We start from the raw sequence: 22,500 nt of genomic DNA, 5'->3' as shown, positions 1-22,500 counted from the left end.
GGAAGACCAAAATGTTTCAAGGTCCTGGCTGCACGACCACATGTGGAGCGCTGCTTCCTGATGGTGAGAATGTTTACGGAGAAGCTTATTATTAAAAAAAAATTCAATGTGTGCTCTTTAGAAGTGACCACTGGGGTTTGATGAAGGAATGTGTGCTGGTTTTGTTTGAAAATACAGGCTTGGGGTGTGGTAGGAATGTTCTTGGAACAGCTTTATGACAAAAGCCATGAGACCAATAACCAATTCCTCAAACTTTCGGTTTAACCCCAATCTGCTGGTGCAAGTGGTGACCTTTGCAGGTGGCTTAGACAGTCTTCCACCAGTTTGTGGAGCCTTGTTGTGCACCTTTCTGAGCAGGCTTGAAACGGTTGGTGCTCTGATTTGAAGCTTGTTTGTGTTGTCATCTGGGATTGTCAAGGCATGGTTTACCTTCAATGTGTGTTCAGGATTATTGGGGTTTTTCTTTCAAGATATTTTTTTCTAAAATGACTGCACGATGAACTGATTGCCACATAACTTGGACATAACGAACGTATCCGTTGCACAACAAAGTAAATTCTCATCTCTTCTGACTTTGATGCCCTGAAACGGCTTTTTTTCTAACCCTAACAGCTTATCTTGTCCCAAAAATTGTGATATTTTAGAAACAGGGTGTGACATTTAATATCCGACAAGACTGAACAAAGTAAATCATGGTTTGAGTACAGTAAAGTGAAGTACAGGTGTGGGAGATTGTGTGACTTCATTGCAGTATGCACAACCCAGCTCTACTTAAAAAAAAAATTACATATTTTAAATGCTGTCCATTACAATTGATGCACTCCCTGCATCGAACCAGTACATTGTTCATTGCTACTTTCATTGTGTCATTATCAATAGCAGTGATGACTTCAATGATTGTCTCTTGCATCATCACTCTGAGTTCTCATGTGCTTCGAATGACGAACTCGACCATCTTCATAAAATTAATGATACAGATATTTCTTCAAAATATATACATTACAAGTGTCACATATAAATGCCACTATATATATATATATATTATATATATATATATATATATGTATATGTATATGTATATGTATATATATATTGTTGTGGAATCCACTTTGCAACATCGTAATGCTCCATCATTCAAATCGGCAGGGCTTCACCTGTAATGCACAAAAACAAATAATTATACAGATATTTCTTCAAAATATATACATTACAAGTGTCACATACAAATGACACACACACACACACACACACACACACACACACACACACACACACACACACACACACACACACACACACACACACACACACACACACACACACACACACACACACACACACACACACACACACACACACGTATGTTGTGGTTCTGGAAACCGAATCCCTTCAACATTAATAGCAGCCAACATACAGTGGTCCCCATTCAGTTATTTCATTAATGTACGTTCAGATAGTCCCTTCCTTTTTTGTGGGTCGAACGGACAGTGCGTTGTGTAAATCTCAAAGCTAAGTCTGATTAAACCTCTGAACCTCATTCCTATTCTTTTCTCTATTCCTGAGGTAAATCCAAGCAAGGGGTCCTCACGAAAGCCAGCAGGCGCTACGCTTGGGACCCATTTATAAAAACCACAGCCATGCCCTTCGCGTAAGAATGCATCCTCACAGAAGACCAAGGGAAACAGTAGAAGCCAACAATAAACGCCAGCGTTGCACGGATCGCGTGCAGCGCAACGATACCCTCTCACCCACTGTTCAGGTGACTAGAAGAATAACCAACACACCAAATGCTAACGACATACAGTACGCACGCGGCACATTCTTCTTAAATCCACTTATATCTATGCTCTTTCCTTCAATTCGTGGTGTGGATCGGGGTTGGCACCGTGCACCCCACCGCATCTGATAACCGCGAACACGATGCTCAATGACAAGCAGACTCGCGTGCTGACCACATGTACAATGGTGGACCCGTGCACACTGTACGGGGCATGCTCGATGGCGGGCGGACCCGCGCGCTGACCACGTTTACAATGGCGGACCAGTGCACACTGTATGGGGCATGCTCGATGGCGGGCGGACCTACGCGCTGACCACATGTACAATGGCGGACCCGCACACACTGTATGGGGCATGCTCGATGGCGGGTGGACCTACGCGCTGACCACATGTACAATGGCGGACCCGCACACACTGTATGGGGCATGCTCGATGGCAGGCGGACCCGCGCGCTGATAAGCGTGTACAATGGTGGACTCGCACGCAGCCCATGAGACTTTATCATCGTACAGAACAGAGCACGAATAACACACATATTTGGTCAGGTCTGCGCATGGGGTTACAATAACGTCTTACCATCGGTTTTCGCTTTGATTTGGTTGCTCAGCCATTGGTAAGATCTGTCCCATGATTGCTGGTGGTATACCTTTCGTCTTACACAGAGATGCTCGGTTACATGACATTGGACGTGGAATCAAACATGAAATCTCTGTGGCAGGGGAATGATTTGGTCGCTCAGCAACACATTGTAAGCCTGGTGTTGACTTTGTGGTTAGGGTGGCTGGCATGGGATCCTAGGGTCCTGAGTTCAAGCCTCGTTGGCTGCTGAATTAATACCAGGTGTGGTCAACTTGGCCTGCCATCCTTCTGTCGGCAAAATGAGTACCAGTGTACTGGTGTAGAGGGACAGAGCATCACAGCATCAGCGGCACAGCTCCGCTCCAAGAAATGATAGGTACCTGGCAACCAAGCTGCCAAACGCAAGAACAGAGAACAGCAATTCATCGAATTTGAGTCTGGGTAACCGGGTCAATCCGGTGGACCATGACATTGGTGTCTGGAGGTTGGGATTGAACCTGAGGTACAAGTGATCATTCCTTGAAGAATAATTGCGGAGTGTGCAGTAAGCACAAAATGTTGTTGGGGGCCCACCGCAAGGTCAGGCTGAGGCGAGCAGGATCAGGAGAGTGTGAGCTGGCTAGACACTGCTGTGCCCCAAACAGACATTGATGAGGAAAGACCTCTCGGGGACGTGGTGGAGTCACCCCTACTGCCTGGTGGCCCTTCTGATTCCCCACAATCTAACCCGGTGCCCCTAATTGAACAAGAAGAAGGAAGGCTTCTATCCTATCCGTCAGCCTCTTAAAGAAAAATATTTCAAACCCCATACTTCAATTTGAAATAGTCTTCTAAAATCCCCTCTAACACCATTGTCTCCCTTCAGCCTGCCTGCTCGGTCAATGCTTAAATTACCATTCCCTGCTGGCTCCCGTGGATTCCCCACGGAGAATCCAGCCTCAACTGCTATGCCCAGCACTCGTGCCACAAGACGTCCCTGAGGCCCAAGTGAGACCTTCCAAGGAGATTCCGCAGCTACAGTCACCATGTTCACTTGGGCCGTGTGCGCTCCATGAGCACAGTCCGCTGTGTTCTCTGGACGGTCAGCCGTGTACCTCCCTGTGCATCCCGGCACTCCCGCCTTTGCTCCAATACTTGTGGAGAACATCACACAAATTTACTTTAAGTCTTCTCCCTCCAACCTAAAGGTCTCACCCAATCCTTGTGTATAAGGCTTATTGGGGCCATGAAATGCACCCAAATGGCATTGCTTCCTCTTAATAATCTGGCCTTTTTACAAAACTCAGAGGGACCATGTAAATCCAATCCTAACTGAACTATAGAAGTCCCCACGCATGTATGCTTCGTCATGTGGAACCCCCTGCCTCCCCCTTGGCTCACCCTGAGCCGGGACCATATCCACTAATCCATGGGGAAGCCGCTCTACCTCTGCTGCTAACCAGTACGTCTCCAATGACAGCTTCCCTGCTTGCGTTCCTTCCTCTTTATCCTCGTCCATTCTACACGCCACACTCACCTCACTCAGAAGACGTGCACACATGCACCCTCTGACACGCTCACCCTACCAAGGATAGAGTTTATGCCACATTCCCACAGTCGTGGACGAGTTATGAGATTGTATAATTGACTCTGTTCAGGGCATATGTCGTGCCATCTATCCAAAACTTACGGACAATTTAGTTCAATGTCTCCAAACGTGTATTGAAAAAGAAGGGGGACGGAGATGTTGACCACTGAACAAAACTTCAAACAATACTCTATCTGTTGCTTGTTTTTGAAATGGGAAAGTTGTGTATGCTTGTTGTATTTGATAAATAATTATGGGTACCTATTTAAGGGACACTCTGTAGTTAACATCATATATAAACTTGCATTATAATTATCTTATCACTTGCAATGTGCTATTTCACTATATGCCATGTAATTTGTTAACAAGGTCTTCACGTCCATGGTGTTGGCTCAAAAGCGAATGCTATAATCACTGTGTGGATTGTATTTTCCCATGAAATACAGACCCGTACCTGGAGTAAGTGCTCACTTGAGCTTCAGGACATTTGCAATCCACTTTTTTTTTTTTTGTATACCTTGTCGAGGCTCGTATGAGAGCTAACACACAACTCACAGCAAGGGGGCATGAGACAAGAGGGGCGGGAGTGGAAGGGACAAAACAGTGGGGAACAGACACATTAGGTGAACTGTGGAAGGGACAGGGATGGGGATGGGACGGGGAACATGGCGAAGAGAAGATGGACATTACAGGGACCTTCAGGAAGGAAAGCAGGGGAATTGAAGGAAGTGGGCTTGGGTGGATTATCGGGGGTAGAAAAGATCGAGAATTTGGATGGGGGAAGATAAGAGGTGGTGGTGAACAGCTGTTTTGAAAGCCTGGAGGGAAGAACGGGAAAGAATAGAGTGAGGAAGTTTATTCCAAAGGCGGGAAAAAAGAGGAATGAGAGAGTTAAGATGAGCAGTGATTCGTGATTTTGGTAGTTTTACCAGAAGGGGGTTGTTGGCGGACCTTGAGCGCCCTGTGGAAATGTGGTGGGGACAAATCCCAGAGAGAGCAGGGGGGGCAAGGCTGGAGAGGAGTCGGTAGAAGACAGAAAGACCACCGACCAACCTGCGGTGATTGAGTGAGAGGCCCAAAGACTCAGCTTCGTTGCGGGAGATGCCGATGATCTTAAATGCCCTGGTTTCGACAGCGTGAAGCCGAGAAAAGTGGGAGGCAGGAGCACCAGCCCAGAGGGGAGAGCAGTACTCCATCAGGCTACGGACAAAAGCTTTGTAAGTGGCCAGGAGCTCAAGAGGGCCGAGGAAGGACTTTGCACGACGGAGGATTCCCAGTCGGCGACTGCCTTTTGAGGCGAGGTTGGAAATGTGACTTTCCCAGGAAAGGTCATGGCAGATAGTGAGACCCAGAAGCTTGAAAGAAAAGACTTCTTCCAGAGGATTGTTGAGAAAGTGGATGGGGGGGTTTTCTAAACAGTCCTTTCGAAGAGACATAGTGAGAGTGTGAGATTTGTCTGGATTGAAAGACATGTTCCACGTGTTGGACCAGTTTGTGATTTTATCCAGATCTGCAGTGAGCGAAGAAGCTGCTGCTTGCCGGTCTGAGGGATGACAGATGGTACGGCAGAGGGTGGAGTCGTCGGCAAAGAGAAATAGAGGATTTTTCAGAGAGTCAGAGAGATCATTGATGAAAACCAGAAATAGAACAGGGCCCAGAACGCTACCTTGAGGAACTCCAGCCTGCACAGGAAGAGGGGATGAAAGAACTCCATTTAGGGCCACACGTTGACTGCGACAGGAGAGGAAGTCTGCGAGCCATGAGTGGAGATGGCCTTGAATACCATGGGAAGAGAGTTTGGTGAGTAGTGCAGGGTGCCAGACTGTGTCAAAAGCACGTGATATGTCCAGGGATACGGCTCGGATTTCCTGTCTGGCATTGAGGACCTCCATCCATTGATGGGAGAGCAGAAGCAGCATATCCAGGGTAGAGTGACCTGGTCTGAAACCAAATTGATGATTGGAAATCAAGCCATTGGAGAAGAGGAAGGATTTAATGTCTGAAGCGATGATGGATTCCATAACCTTGCTGATGATTGGGAGAAGGCTGATTGGTCTGTAGTTACAGGGATCTGTTTTTGCACCTTTTTTATGCAGGGCAGTGATGTTAGCAGATTTCCAAGCAGATGGCAGATGACCTTGGGCAAATGAGAGGGTGAATAGAACAGAGAGAGGGTGAGCAAGAGCAGAAGAGCAGGCTTTGAGGACACGTGGGCTGATGCCGTCGGGACCGGTTGCAGAATCTGAGTCGAGGTTTGAAAGCAAGCTCTCCACCTTGTCAGGAGAAAAGGATACAGAGTCCAGGGACAATTGGGTAAAGTGGGTAGAGAAAGTGATGGGTTTAGGACACAAGATTTAGCTGCAAACACCGAGTTTAGACATTCAGCTTTATCACGTGTGGTATCAGCAGTGCGGCCATTTGAGGTAAGGGAGGGGATGGAGGGGGAACATACACCAGAAACAGATTTGATTAAATGCCACCAGGATTTTGAGGAGGGAGAGAGGTTTGAGAGTTCAGACTTGAGATGAGAAGTTGTTTTCTGGCTCTCCTGAGGGTAGATACACACTTGTTCCGTGCTTTGTGGAAAGAACTGAGATTGCCCTCAGTTGGGTTTGCTTTCCATGAGGCAAAGGCAAGTTGTTTCAGGACAACTGCCTCGCCACAAGCTTCAGCAAACCAAGGGTGGGAGGAAGGGTAGGAGAACTGAACACGAGAGGGGATAAATCTGTGCATGAGGGAGAGCAAGTTTCTTTGTAAGAATTCCCAGGATGAGTTGATGTTGGAGAAAGTAGCGATAGGAGACCAGTCTGTAAGTTTGATGGCTGCTCGGAGACCCTGCCAGTCGGCTTGAGTGAAATTCCCGACTCGACGGCGGTGAGGTGGTTCTCTGATAACAGCCAGAGAGATGTCCACTTTGACAAGGACGTGGTCAGAAGAACCGATTGAAGCGAAGAAAGAGCAGCAGATATTCTCAGGGAAATTTATCTAAATCAGATCCAGAAGAGATGGAGTACCATTGGTTGAGATCCGGGTCGGGAAGTTGACCGATTGAGTCAGTCCTAATGAGTCGCAGAAAGCTTTTGCTGAGGTGCCATGGCAGGTGAGAGAGGTACCCACACCTAGCCAACTGGCGTGATGACAATTGAAGTCACCACATAAGAGGAAGAGAGAGTTTGGATGAGAAGATAGAAGATGGTCCATGTTTTCGGATAGTGAGGTGTAGATGGAGTCATCACTGTTAGGTGGACGGAACAGTACACATATAAACATGAGGTGGGAGTGGAGGGGAAGCCGAAGCCAGAGGTATTCCTGGGGGTGTGGGGGAGTGAGAGCCGTGCATGGAGAGTGAGGAATAGAGTCTTTGATGAAGAGAGCAACACCTCCACCAGGACGAGGCTCAGGTCTGTCATACCGTAAGAGGGAGTAACCGGGGAGAGATACTTGGGAGTCAGACACGTCTTGGGAGAGGAAAGTTTCTGTTAGGCAGATAATGTCTGGTTTGTCAGTGGCAACCTGTATGGAAAGATCTGAAAGGTTTGAGCGAAGGCCCCGGATATCCCCCCGGAGGTCCATACTTTTTATGAAGAGGTAGGGGAGGAGGATTTGGGTGCAGGAGGTGGAGGGGGAGGGGGAGGGTAGGACAAGGGACGAGGGGGGGAGGTAAGGAGGGTTGTTGAAAGAGTGTGGGGTATTGCAGAATAGCGAGGGGAGGGGGCCGAATGAGGAGGAGAAAAGGCTCTGTGGTGCTGGGGGAGGGGACAAGAGACAAGGAAGAAGGGATTTGAGGAGGTGGAGCGAAGAGTCGGAGGTGCGAGGGCAGTGGGGGGAGGTAGCTTGGTGGATGAGTGGGGGGGGGCAACTTTGAGAAGGATGAGTGAGGGGATGAAAGGTGGGAGAAAGGTGAGGGGGGAATTTTTGAGAGAGGTGAGAGGGAGGCTTGGAGGGAGAAGAGTGGGATGGTTGCTTTGAGAGTGAGAGTGAGAGTGAGAGTGAGGGGTGAGGGGGGTGAGTTGGCACTGAAGTTGGAAAAAAAGAATGGTTGATGGAAAGCGAGCATCCATGGCAAACTGTGGTTTTTAAAAGTTTTAGGTCAGAGATGCGATTTAACACAATTCTTGATGGGTGCAATGAAGGCGAATTCAGGGAAAGGAGAGAAGAAACGCTGTAATAGTTGGATTTTTTTGGCAAGGAATGAAGGAAAGGTCGAAATGAGAGCAGTCTGTTATAATAGCAGAATAGTAGTGCATTATGATGCAGTAAAGAGTACCACATGTGTGAGAGAGGAAGATGAAGCATTATAAGATCGTTTTTGTTGTTAATATTAATGTTTGAGAGAGTTCAACAGATTAGGTCATGGAAGTGTAGAAAAAAATCGATGAAGACTAGGAGGAAGTTAAGAGGAAGAAGAAGAAGCACGATCGGGAGAACGTGAGCGTGTTGTTGTTGTTGTTGTTGGGTTTTTTTTTTTATTTTTATTTTTATTTTTTTGAGATAAGAAAGAGATTAGTTGGGAGAATGGGGGATGTTTGGAAAGTGGGGAGGATGAAAATTGAAGGTAATGGTGAGAAAAAACAAACAAAAAAAACGATCGAACACCGAGTGGAACCGGTAGGCCTCAAGCCGAGGCCTCAAACACCAGGTAAGAACGTCGACAAAAATACTCACAAAATAGCACGATTTTTGAAACAAAACCGAACTAGGAACACACAGTAACATGTAGGTGAGAAAATTAAGCAGTTAAAACGGGACAAATAGCGACCGGAAACACATTCTGGTGAAAGTAACACATTTGACAGTTTTTGGGGATGGGTTACGGTGTTTCTCATGACACAATATATTACGTGGTCCTTTTATTTTAATATCGAAGACTTTCTTCATTTTGTTTTGCTTTCCCAAAGGGAGCAGAGCTGCTGTTGGCTATGAGGATGGAACTCTGCGGATATGGGATCTAAAACAAGGGTTACCACTGCACACCTTCAAAGGTAAGGACGTTGCTCATGTTTCAATGTGTTTGGTGATTTCCTACTACCTTTCGGTGCCGAGCAGATGCTGTTTTTGTTTTGTTTCTCAGGTTCTGATTTCCACCAGGTCTCATTGACCTGCCTCTCTTGTGACCCCAATGGAGAACGAGTTCTCACTGGATCACTTGATGGTACTGCTCGTCTGCTGAGCCCGACGAGTGGGAAGGTGACGAATGAGTGGTTGAGAGGGCAGGAGACGGGGAGTTGGGGCAGGGTTTCGGGGACAGGACGTGGATGGGAGAAAGAGACAACTGTTGAATGAACCTCAGTGTGATAAAATTATTTCATCCGCACGGATATATCGGTGCAGTTTGCAAAAACCTCGTGCATCTTGTTTGTATCCCTTTATGTCATTATGCAACTTTGTTTAACCATTTTTACCTCTGCCACTGAAGGTAGATGGAGGTTGTTTTCACCCCTGTGTTTGTCTGTCTGTCTGTCTGTTTGGTCTGTCTCCGTCTGTCTGTGTGAGTGGGATGTCTCAAAAAAGTTGTGGACAGATTTAGACGAAATTGGTGGTCAGGTTGTGTGTGTGTGTGACAAGGAAAAAATGATTAGATTTTCGTGACTATCCAGATCCGGGTACTATAATGTTTTAAGTGATTCTTCACCATTGAGAGATAAGGCCAAAAGCTATATTTGGCACAATATCTCAAAATTTTGGACAAAACTTGGTGGACAGGTTGGGTGTCTGCCAAAGACCAATTGATTCAATTTTGCTGAAGATCCGGATCCTGATCCGGATACGATAACATTTTCATTTTACTTCTGCCACTGAAGGTGGATGGAGGTTATGTTTTCACCCCTATCTGTTGGGTGGTCGCTAGAGCACCCTTATTGTCGGGTTTTCCGTGTGTGTGTGTGTGTGTGTGTGTGTGTGTGTGTGTGTGTGTGTGTGTGTGTGTGTGTGTGTGTGTGTGTGTGTGTGTGTGTGTGTGTGTGTGTGTGTGTGTGTGTGTGTGTGTGTGTGTGTGTGCGCGTGTGCAACGTGAGGCTCCACAGCACAAACCAGCAAACGGATTTCGATGAAACTTGACGACAGGTGCCATATGGGCTGGGAGTGTGCGTGTTTGAGTTTCGTTGCTAAGCAACCACCCGTTGCTATTCAGCGGCTGAAAAACCGCGTTTTAAGAACCCAAACGGTATTCAATACTTGTCCTACAGTTTTGAATGTGGAGAAACTAGACTTCGTAATTAAACACTTCGAGATATTTAGAAAATTTTACTTGAGCCGATTTTTGATTTAGGTTTTATTTTTCAAATGGTAGTCCTTCAAAAATAGGATGTCTATTTACCGTCATTTTTTTTGTTTGTTTGTTTGTATGTAATGGACAGCTCTGGAGGCCAGAGGAGTCAACCAATTTTGATGAAACTTGACAGGTAGGTTCATACCAGGATCTAGTTCTCTGCTTTTGAGCACTGTTGCTATGGACACCACCGTTGCCGAGCAATGGGACTGAAATTTTAGAAAAATCCTAAAAATATTTATATATTTTTCGAAAATCAAAAATCGGCTTCCGCGCTTTTATGCGCACTATAAATCAACCTCTTTGTCAAAAAATTTCAGCCCGATCCGTCAAAAACTGTATGACTAGTATGCAATTGTATAGCGACCACCCATGTCGCCTCCCGGCTTGTTTGTCTGTTTGTTTGTCTGTGAGCAGGATATCTCAAAAGGTTGTCTATGGATTCGGACAAAATTCTGTGGACAGTGCGAGTGTGTGACAAGGACAAATTGTTTCGATTTTAGTGAAGATCCGAATGCTGAACCAGATATGAGAATTTTTTAAAAGCGATTCTTCACCATTGAGAGGTGGGGCCCAAAACTATATACTGTAGAGCACAATATCTCAAAAAGTTGTGGACAAGTTGATTTGATTTGGTGACGAGAAGAAGCCGATTCAATTTTGATTCAGGTCTGGATCCAGATCCGGCCTATCAATGGGATACAAAACGTAAACTGTTCAGCCTGGTGGAGGTCTGTGCTCTTCCGAGTGCCGTTCTAGTTTATAATAGCCTTTCTGTTTCCACATTTGGCCTTGGTTCGATTCCAACTCCGTTCTGATTTTTTCCTCATCACCGACGCCCACCTATGTTACTGCTGTGACGCCCCTGTAGATTAGGACAGGCATTTATGATTTTATTTGAAGAGCAGTACACAACAGCCAACTGAAAGGTCCCACGGCATCTTTTTGTAAAGTACCGCACCATCTCTGCCATCTCTTCCTGTGAGCAGAAGGGATAGCCAGCTCCAGTATCCTCTCCGAAAGGATGGGACTTGCACCTGCCTTTAAGAATCATCCTCCAAATGCGACATATTTCCACTGTGTAGCATTGCTTGCGATACTGCTTCGGCAGCACAGATACGCTGGAAAGAGTGTGGACTCATCATCTTGATCATCATCAGCATTCCACTGGATTTTTGTTTGTTATTGTCCTGGTCGTTGTAATTTCATAAACATGTCTTTTCAGTTCCAGGTGTCTTCACGTGTGATGTTGGTTTGAGCAGTTCCTCCCTCCAGCTCATCAAAGCGACGTTTCCCGGACCAGTTCCGTTGTTTTTTACTGTTTTATTTTCATTCGTGTATTGCTCGACGTTTTCATCCAATATTTCTATGTCAAACTGTACTAAGTTGTGTTGAATTGTCAAATTTGTTTCGCTGCTAAAGTCTCTGCTTTGACCCCACATACTTTGTTTCCCCTTCTTTTCTCCCAAGTAAAGTCATTTCTGATCCCCCAGCTTGATCCTTTTCCCCTCCTTGCTCCAAAAAAACAACAACAAAAACTCTTCTTCACTCAAAAATGAATGAATAAAATATAAACATGAACTTGATCTGCCATGCAGAGTTCCTCCTTCATTCTTTATCCCTTCTTTTGCTTTCGTATCCCCAAACTGAATCTTCATTGGATGAAATGTTTCTTCCTTTAAAAGCTCTTACTCGCTTTAAATAAACTCAGAGGACACTCGATAGAGCACATACCTCTGCCACGCAATGCCTGATCCACGAGAACAAATCGGGGCCCAATACATTTTTTATACGCCCGATATATATATATATATATATATATATATATATATATATATATATATATATATATATATATATATATATATATATATATATATATATATATATATATATATATATATATATATATATATATATATATATATATATATATATATATATATACATATATATATATATATATATATATATATATATATATATATATATATATATATATATATATATATATATATATATATATCAGGGCGTATTTTGTGATACCGGTTGTCCGTCTGTCCGTCCGTCCGTCCGTCCATTCCTGTCCGCACTCTAACTTCAAAAAGTTTTCAACTTTCACGTTTCATATTTGGTACATAGGTACAGACTGTGGAGATGGTTTGTCGCGACATACGTTTGTCATCTGAAGTGGTTGCCATGGCAACCAGGATGCTGTTTTCCATGTAGTAGCACAATTCTGTATATACCTTCTTGTTCGGGCGTATATTGTGCTCACTTGAGCTCTTGTTGAAATATGCGATACAGTACTATATCGTTTTTGGCCCTATCTCTCAATGGTGAAGAATCACTTTTATAAATTCAATAACTCTCGTATCAAGATCCAGATTCAGATCTTCACCAAAATCGAATAAATTCGTCCTTGCGACACTTCCAACCTGTCCAAGTTTTATCCGAATCCGTCCACAACTTTTTGCGATATCGTGCTATATATCGTTTTTTGCCCGATCTCTCAATGGTGAAGAATCACTTAAAAAAAAATTCTAGTAGTCGGATCCGGATCCAGATGTTCACCAAAATCGAATCGGTTTGTCCTTGTCACACACCGAACCTGTCCACAAAATTTCATGCAGATCCGTCAACTTTTTGAGATATCCTGCACACAAACAGACAAACACAGACAGACAGAAAGGGGTGAAAACATAACCTCCCTCATCTTTGGTGGCGGAGGTAAAAAAATGAGGTATTTTTTTAAAAATGCATTTTAAAATACCCCACTCTCCTTACTACTCCATCAGGAATAACATGAATTATTTTTCTTCTTCATCACAATCTTGTCCTCCTGTTCTTTTTTACAAGGTTTGTTTCACAAAACGTTTTCACTCCTAAACGCTGAGTTCATTCACCCTCCTCTCGTACCTACAGCTCCACTTTCCTCCGTGCCTTCAATGGAAAACATTTTTTCCACTTCTCCCATGAAGTGTGTCTCCGTATATCCAGTTTGGGAACTTTGAGAAGTCAATTTTGCAGAGGTTGTGTCCACATGACAATTCCCCTTCTCAACAATTAATGGTGTCAAACACCTCCATGTCATCACCCTCTCCTCTCTCTGCTTCCTCCTCATTCCACCCCCTCTCGGCTTTCCCCTCATGTCATCCCCTACTCAGGTTCCCTTTTGCCCTCCACCCTCCAATTTTGCCTCGCAACATCGAAACCCCTTGCCATTCACCCTCCCAGATTTCCTCCCGGTCCTGCACCTTCCCAGCTCCCCCTCTGCCCCACACCTTCCCAGCTTAACCCCCCTCCCCGCCCCACACCCTCTACTTTCTCCTTTCCACTTTCCTGAACCCTGCCAGCAGCTCCTCCTTCTCCCCGTCGCTAACTGTGTGGACCTCAAACATTGAAAGCTTCCACTCCAACCTGACAGATTTCTCAATCCATGCCACTGCTGTTAAACAGAATCCTTTCTCCCACAGGACATCCCAAACTCCTTATTGTGTCTCCCTGGCTATTGTCTCTTCCAGTTTGATCGATCTGAACCCTGTTCTGATGGCAGAGATGCACTATACATCAATAACTCCATTTCTCTCTGCCAGTGTACTGCTCTTACACCACTCAAACCCCAGGAGGATCTCTGCTGCGACCTCCCATCTGCTCCCACCTCTTCTTTGTCTGTGTGTTGTACCATCCTCCAAACAGTGACTGCTCCATTTACATGTCTTTCTCTCAGACAACATGGACAAACTTTTAACCACTCATACCATTTCTCACTTCCTCATATGTGGTGATTTCAATTGTCACCATGACAATTGGCTGGGTGTTGGTACCTCTCTCAACAGCCATGGTACTTTACCAAAGGACTTCAACTGTGACTCCATGGGACTGACTCGATCTCTAAACATTTCAACCCAGATTTCTGTCAATAAAAAATCCTCCTTTCTGGATTTGATTATGACCAACTTCCCTGCGAATGTCTGGTGCTCTTTCTCTACTCCTCTGGTTAATCTGATCATATGCTTGTGATGGTCAACATCTCTCGAGCTATTCTTGGAGAACAGCCTCAGCACTGGCGAGTCTGGCAATTCACTCAGGCTGATTGGTGGGAAGTACAAGCAGCCATCCCTCTTCAGGAATGGTCTCTGCAGCTTGATGGAGTACTGCTCTCCCCTTTGGGCTGGTGCCCCTGCCTCACACCTTGTTTAGCTTGACACCATGGAAATCAAGGCCTTCAAGATCAATGGAATCTCCTGTGATGAAGCCGAGCTTATGGGCCTATTGCCTTCACTTCGCCGACAGGTCGGTCATCTCTGTCTTGTACTACTCCTTTTTGGTCTTGCACCCATTGCTCTTTCTGTGCGCTGCACCCCACCCCATCCCCTCCAGGTTTTTACAGGGCACACGTGATCCACAATCAACCCACTTCTTGCGAAACTCCCAAGATCCAGAATCAATGCTCACCTCCACTCATTCATTCCTTTTTTCTCCCACCTGTGGAATCAACTTCCACATTCTCTTCTATCTCATTCTTCCCTCCACCTATTCAACATAGCTGTTCACCACCATCTCAGATCATCCCCCATTCAAAACCTTGATGTTTTCAACCACCGTCAAACCATCTTGCCCCCCCTCCCCTCCCCAAAGGCACCTCTTTCCACATTTCCAGTTTTTCCTTCCTGAGCTTTTGATTCTGTATCCATCTTATCTACCTCCATGTCCTCTCATTGTCCTCATTCTTCCTAACATCCCTTATCTTCAAAGTTTCTCTCTATTTTGTCCCTCAACCCTCCTCTGTTTCCCCCTCTCTTTCTGCTTTTCATTTTGTTATGTTGTTATGGACAAGGAAGTGCAGGGAATGTTTATTTCTCTTCAAAACAATGTGAGAGAAGATTTTATAAGTTTGAGAGCTGACTTAGATAGCTCTGAAGCATCTTTGTGATTGTGACTTTGTCATATGAGTAAATAGAGGCACAAGAAGTAGTTTGGATAAGTGACCTTGTGTGATATCCCATATGTTTCACCAACCGGAGTTTGGTATATTTGTTATAATTATCGCTTCCTTTGAATCCCATTTTCCTCAGGTTCTGCACACCTTCCAAATGGAAGCTCCTGGATCTCAAAGCTCTAATTGTCAAAGTGACTGCAACTCTGTGGAATCGGTGGGATTTTGCCACTTGTGAGTTATTCGGGCCATTTTGGGTGATACTTTGAGCACTGGGCCACCTTTCAATCGGTGAGGTCATGCCTTTCTCGCGTTTGTGCCGCAGAGTTCCACTGATGGCGGTGGGTTTCCTGAGTGGAGTCATTGCAATTTGGGACATTCCGACACACTCGCTGAGACATCGTATTGATGCTGGGGTGAGTGTGATTATGGATGAAGGATTAGGGTTAAGGTAAATGCAAACATGTGGTCGGATTGAGACGAGTGATGTAAACATACTTCCTGGCAACATGTTAACTCCATGCTTTCAATCGTGCCAGTGTTTGGGCGCACCTTGTGGTGATGAGTTAATTATCAGCATTTACCTTAACTAGCAGATACCCATCGTAGACGGGTATGGGGGACAGGACGGATCACAATACTCGGTTATGGTAGTTTCTTTGGATGTTTTGCGCCGCATTCAACAGCTCAGTTCATATTGGTGGCGTGTCTGGGTTCCCATGGTAGCATTTGAGACCAGTCGCTTTAGATTGTTGGCCTTGACACATAGTGCCGGATGAGTAACACGAATGATTTGACATATTCGTCATTTCTATATATCTCCATCAACAGATTAACAACATGACAGGATAAAAGTCGTAAATGCTGAGTTGAACAAACGTCCTGAACTCATGGACTTGGTGAAGTAAAGCACGTCGTTTGGGACCCGGCCGTCGGTTTGCCACTGAACGCTGCTGATTGTGACGTCATCGATTCCCTCTTTCAAAATTCTATCCATATTCGATTTTTTGAATCTGCTATCACCTGCGTAAATACATGGAACACATAATGTGAAGATTTCGGACGTATGAACAGAATATGTTCGGAGAAAAGTGTGTTAGAAGTTCCAGGCTTACGCCCATTATATTATGATGTGTGAGGCTGTAAATCCATAAAATTCCAGTTTACTGTATATGGCTGCACGTCATTTGTAGGAAGATTATTCTTAAGATTTGTGGAATCATACCAACTGGTTGTGGTCCAAGGCTTTTGTTGGTTATAGTGAAGAGTTTGCTATCGTAGAAAGATGATCATGAGACAGAAGTAAGGTAAACTGTCTGAATGAGGATACGGGGAAAATGGAGTTTATGAACAAGAAAAAACACTTCTTGGTGAAAACCCAAAAATGTTCTCACCTATCCAGCCGAAAGGAAAAATGAATGAATTGCCAAGCACCAAGTGATATACCAGCTCCTTCCATCATCGTTTGACTGGATGTCCCATTGGGCCATTTCCAAAACAGGCTCATTTTATATGCTTTGTAAACACCAGCAGAGTAGCCACCCTACTAGCGATATTGTTCCAAGCATGCAACACGTTCTTCTGACCCGTAAGCTTTATTTGGGTGATGTATCGGCAAAAAAAAATCCTGGTTACATGCATGAAGCAAAAACATACCTACTGATTATAATTCAAAACTCCTCACCACACTGGATAATGTGGGGACAGGAATACTGCACTGTAAATGGTGGAGACTTTTAATACCCTGCCACACCTGGAGGTAGTGCTATACGATACACATTTATACAGAGAATTTGCATTCACCCATCTCCCCCCCCTCCCTGCCAAGACCACCGGCAAAGATTGTGAAATCCAGAAAACAAATTTGAGCTCAAAAATAATTGGCGGTTGAATTCAATGACCAAATATGCAACTCCTCTTCAAATCTCAAGTCTATCGGATGAAAGTTGAGAATGTGAGAAATTTGACCGTAACAGTATGTTGACCTTTTGACCGATATTGACCTCAAAAATAATTGGTGGTTGAATTCAGTAAGCTGATATGAAAATCCTGTTAAAATTTCTAGTCAATCGGATGAAAATTGAGGATTTTAGAAATTTGTTAAATATGTTGATCTTTGGCCTTTGTTGACCTTTTGACCTCAAAAAACAATAGGCTTCTTCTATATAATGAACTCTACCATGTGATGAAGTTTGGTGAAGATCGGTTTAAAATTGTGACCTGTAGGCGATAAACATTAAAAAAAACACAAACAAAACCAGAAGGGCACTCGGTGAAGTGCATACCTCCGCCACGCAATGCCCGATCCATGCGATATATCGTTTTTGGCCCTATCTCTCACTGGTGAAGAATCACTTTAAAAATAAAATAATTATTTTATCGAGATCCGGTTCCGGATCTTCACGAAAATCGAATGAGTTTGTCCTTGTCACACACGGAACCCGCCAACCAAGTTTCATCTGAATCCGTCCACAACTTTTTGAGATATAGTGCTATATATCTTTTTTTTGACTGTGACTCTCAATGGTGAAGAATCACTTTTAAAATTCTAGTCGTCAGATCTGGATCCGGATCTTCACCAAAATCTAATCGGTTCATCCTTGTCACACATGGAACCTGTCCACAAAATTTCATCACAATCCATCCCCAACTTTTTGATATATCCTGTACACAAACAAACAGAAACAGATGGAAAGGGGTGAAAATATAACCTCCTTCACCTTCGGTGGCCGAGATAACCCATGCAATCAACCAATATACTTGAAAAAAATTCGATTTTCGCAAGTAACAAACACACAAACACCAGTCCATGAATGATAGTGAGGATGCTGTGGCATGTAAACTCCCTCCATTACCATTTTCTGTAACTGTGGAAGAAAACTGACAGCAGACCCGTCACACAAACGCGATTCACGAACAGTCCTCGGTTCCTGAATGCCATACCTCTGTTTACAGCTCTTTCAAGGCTGTATGCTCTCTACCCCACATTCTATCACTCTTGTTTTTTGTTCATGTTCTTTTTCTATGAAGGTTGCCATCATATTACCATCTCTTTTGTATGGAGTTTCAATATCATCCTTTCATCTTTCTTTCACCTGTAGTTTTTTTCTGTCAGATATTTTCCTGTTGTACTCTTAAGAACTCTATTTCCTGATTCCCCATCACTTGCAGCCACCACAGTAGGTACAAAGACTGCCTTCCAAAAGTTGATAGGGCAGACATTCAAATGAAATGTAGTCGGTGCAGAGGTCTAGCGATTTGCAATAGTTTATCTCAAATCACCATTCCGTGGAAGGGCCAGCATGGGCACTGCGCCAATTTTTTTGTGCTGATAAATGCACGCGTCCCCACAGGAGCAGGGAACCCTCCCTCACAGGGACCGGTGCTCATTTGCATGTATTACCTCGGACATTAATTGCATAACTGTGACAATTCTCGAGTGCTCAAATAGATCATAATTGATTTAATCAGCCATTCTTAATCTCAATGGGTTGTCAGTCCGTCCGTTTTATGGACCCATTGATTAGTTCCACAATAAGGTGGAATATATTGGTGTCTTGAAATTATTCTTTGAGTTATAATTGATCACTGTGTATTCTTCTCCTTCTCCCCATTCTCCTTCTCCTTCTTCTCCTTTTGCATGCGGTTCAAATTGGAAAAGGTAATTAACAACGTAGGTCAGACTGCGGCCGTTATAAAATTGGCACAAAAAGCCCTTGCTAGGAGGTTTAAAATGCAGTTGTTTGCTCTGGGTTATCGCTCGGCCCTCATCCTTTAGACGAGTGAACCGACTGCAGACGACAAATCTCGTTGGAGTTTCTGTACATCGGAAACTGAAGTAAAGATCTGTTTGGCTTTCCCAGTGGACCATCTGTCACTAAATTGGTGACCTCAAGGACCATCCGTCTTAAAATTAGTGACTGTCCGGATGGAGGATTTGACGTCGTGTCCACCCACAGTCGACCGTAACAGTATTATTGCATCACTTAACCCAAGCAATTCTCGGCTGTTAAAATATTGGGAGGTGGGCAAGAGTCAGGGCCGTTAGCGAAAATACATGAGAAGCACATCTGAATTGGTTGGGGAATTTGCTAATGAGGGAGGATGGAGAGTTGTTGGCAAGCAGGTCCTTGGTAGGGATGCACTTGACAGTCGGCGAAGGGACAGACCAAAATTGAGGTGGAAGTAGGTGGCGGAGAGGGTCCTGAGAGATGGAGGTGCAGAGAGAGTATGCTTGGAAAATTTATGCAGCCTACCCCACAAAAAGATGGAATTAATTGGAGCCATTAAAGTAAAGTAGTCGTAGGAGGACAGGTGTGCGTGCATGTAATTATAATAATCTTCAGGTGCTGTCTCCGATCCAGCAGTCGGCTCTCATGGATCGCCATTCCACCCTCTCTTCAACTGTTGTAAAGGTTCTATTGTTGATTCCTCAATCGACCCCAGAAACCTGTCAATCCATTTTCTTCTTTGTCTTCCTTTTGTTCTTCCTTCTTCAATTCTGCCTGTCGCTGTAATCCTTTGTGGGTTCATGTGACGTACGCCATGGCCAAAATATCTCTGCTGCCTCTTTTCTGTCATCTCCATACGATATTCCTTTCTTTCCGATTAACTCTCGCTCTACTTCTTAACATCCATGCTTCAAAGGATTACCTGGAGTTTGTGTCTAAATTTTGAAATAGTCCAAGTTACTGCTCCACATAGCAATGTTTACCATGTAATACACTTTGCAATTCGGAGTCTACTTTTCACCTTTCTGTTAGATGGAGCTCCTTTCATCATGTTAAAAGTTGATCAAACTATCTCAATTTTTCTCCGACATTGTCTTGTGGATGAGCTGGACAGCATAGGATGGGGGCATTTGGGAATAGGATGTTGAAGCCGACACAGGCAGGGCCAGAGAGAGTTTCAACGAGACAAACAATACAGGATTAGAAAGTATAAAAAATACGAATTTGATGAAATGGTGCTGGGTGGTCATCTTGAAGAACTGCAGTGAAGAATGTGACCAGCAATGACTCAGAGCGAATTCCAATGGTAGTGCTGGCCAGTGGAAAGGTTGGATGAGGTGAGAATAAGACGAGGAATGGCTCTGGGAAGGAAAAAAAATTTTAAACGAAGTTTGTATTATTAATTTACCAATTATAGTTTTATTCATTTTTCATGATTTTGAAAGCCACCCCTCTGTTTTGTTCCTTTTCACAATGGTTCCGTGCACACAGGCTGGAGTGGTACGGCTGCGGTGGGAACTGTCCTCTGCTGGACTGCTTGCAGGATGCCTGAATGGCACAGTGTCCATCTGGGATGGCCTGACGGGTGGACTCGCTTCCAAATTCCATGGACACACTGAGGAGGTGCTGGACTTTGCTCTCAGCAGGTTTGTGCTTTGTAGTATTTCTTGTCCTTTCTTACGATAAACACAACTGCCTCCAACGTTATGAATAACTTTTGAATCAGAAGTTTATTTTTGGGTACGACTACATTGCATTCAGACTCGGTGCCCGTGTTTTTATTTTTGGCCAAATTTATGATGATGTCCACACAGGCTTGAAGTATGTTTGCCGCAGACCGCCCAGTTCAAACATTAATCGTGATTTCCATTCTTCCATCGAGACACACCAAAGCCACAGGGTGGGGGCGAGAGACTTGAGTAAATATGGAACACATGTGGGCAAGGCCTTCTCTGGCTGGGGGTTGTTGTCACCAATATTTGTGCAACATCTCCCTCAGTGTGACCAGCATTTTGTTAACGGTAAATAGGCCTGGCATTGCTTTGCTTTCATCGTACGGAATCCTAATCCATGGAATAAAAACTCACTTTATAGTCTTCCTTTTTTTTTTATCCTGCCAGGAGACTACTGGGGGATTACATTTCCGAATTTTATTGCATACGATCATATAGACAATGGTACATGTTTGTGTGATGAGCTATGAAGCTGTATGTGGTATGTTTTGCATAATTTGGCTAAAAAAGATTATGACACGTACGCAGTTGTGATTGAAACGTTTTTTTTTTATGTGAAAAGAGAAACAATTTTTGTTTTTGTTAACAGAGTCTTAGGCTCATGGAGGAGTAGCAATATACACACACACACACACACACACACACACACACACACACACACACACACACACACACACACACACACACACACACACACACACACACACACACACACCAACAGACACATACATGAGACAGCACCAGACTTAATTGCAGACAAACAGCCACTGAACTTGGTGAAATGACATCACATTCCTCTCTTCACTCAGCGGAGTAATTAAGGAGAAATTTCCTCCTCCTCCCCATGGAGGCTGATTCATCCATGCTGTATCATGCAAATGCCAGGCATCAATGGAAAAATCAGCATGCACCATTTTTAGGGGTTTGAACTCTGCAAGGGTCATAATTGAACCACCCACCTCCCAAACTCAGAGTGGATACTCTAACCATTCTGCCACCGATTTTGGTTAAATTCATCAAAAGTGAGCAATATTCTTTATTTATCGTGAACGTTGTCAGCACAACCATTTTACCGTTGCACTTCCTTCGTGTGACGGATTAAATGATTCCTTTCTCTGTGATACAAATCTTTATTGATCAGAGTTGAACACTTTCAGGATTTTAGGCCCCATCTTCATGAGACTTTGTGGCCTTTGTGTAAATACGTTTTTTTTTTTAAATGTCCCCAAAGACATTAATGGCATGGATTTAAGTCTGGGTTACAATGCCATTCCACATCGGTGCCTGTTTCAAAACTTTTGAGAAGTGATGCAATCTTCGGAGGTTTACGGAAAAAGTCGAGGGCACCTCTTGCTCTTTCTTGTTACTGTCATCCTGGAAAATCCCAATTGATGTTCGATTAGCCAGGACTGCAGCTTACTGCAATTCAAGGGATGCTGTGGAAGCGCCACGAGCAGGCATGGCAGTTCCGCAGCAACTTGCAAAGGACCGCAGGATAAGTGGCCTTTTGTGCTGTGGGGGGAGGTCCCTGATGTGGACATCCAAATGCTGTGGTAGAGCTCCGCCCCCGTCCTGGGGAATGGCCAATGAGAGTGCTCCGCCGTGCATGGGGGCATTTCAGAGGTGGAAAGGACTGTGGCCATGCATGCGTGAGTTAGTTGAGCTTTGGGTCTCGAGAGTAACATCTCTCTCTCTCTCTCTCTCTCTCTCTCTCTCTCTCTCTCGCTCTCTCTCGCTCTCTCTCGCTCTCTCTCGCTCTCTCTCTCGCTCTCTCTCGCTCTCTCTCGCTCTCTCTCGCTCTCTCTCGCTCTCTCTCGCTCTCTCTCTCGCTCTCTCTCTCGCTCTCTCTCGCTCTCTCTCGCTCTCTCTCGCTCTCTCTCTCGCTCTCTCTCTCTCGCTCTCTC

The 22,500-nt window shown here is 44.5% G+C and overlaps 1 protein-coding gene across 3 annotated transcripts in view; it reads left to right on the top strand.

The window, feature by feature from the left end:
* The window catches only part of AAMP (angio associated migratory cell protein), a 53,506-nt gene that overhangs the window by 23,743 nt on the left and 7,263 nt on the right, over positions 1 to 22,500 (top strand). For 2 of the 3 annotated variants that reach the window (XM_085874358.1, XM_085874360.1), the window contains 6 exons: positions 1 to 63; positions 8,824 to 8,907; positions 8,997 to 9,112; positions 15,272 to 15,366; positions 15,458 to 15,548; positions 20,355 to 20,509. The exon at positions 1 to 63 is cut by the window's left edge and continues 82 nt beyond it. In XM_085874358.1, the coding sequence (XP_085730484.1) occupies positions 1 to 63; positions 8,824 to 8,907; positions 8,997 to 9,112; positions 15,272 to 15,366; positions 15,458 to 15,548; positions 20,355 to 20,509 (604 nt within the window). Of the gene's footprint in view, positions 64 to 8,823; positions 8,908 to 8,996; positions 9,113 to 15,271; positions 15,367 to 15,457; positions 15,549 to 20,354; positions 20,510 to 20,677; positions 21,317 to 22,500 lie in introns of those variants that run through there. The other variant, XM_085874359.1, reaches the window with a different exon arrangement.

The sequence above is a fragment of the Eptatretus burgeri genome, chromosome 3 (assembly GCF_056783735.1).
Source record: "Eptatretus burgeri isolate ZD-2024b chromosome 3, Ebu_testis_v1, whole genome shotgun sequence".
Taxonomy (NCBI): Eukaryota; Metazoa; Chordata; class Myxini; order Myxiniformes; family Myxinidae; genus Eptatretus; species Eptatretus burgeri.
Note: the sequence above shows the minus strand (reverse complement) of the source record. Positions and strands in the feature narration are given on the sequence as shown.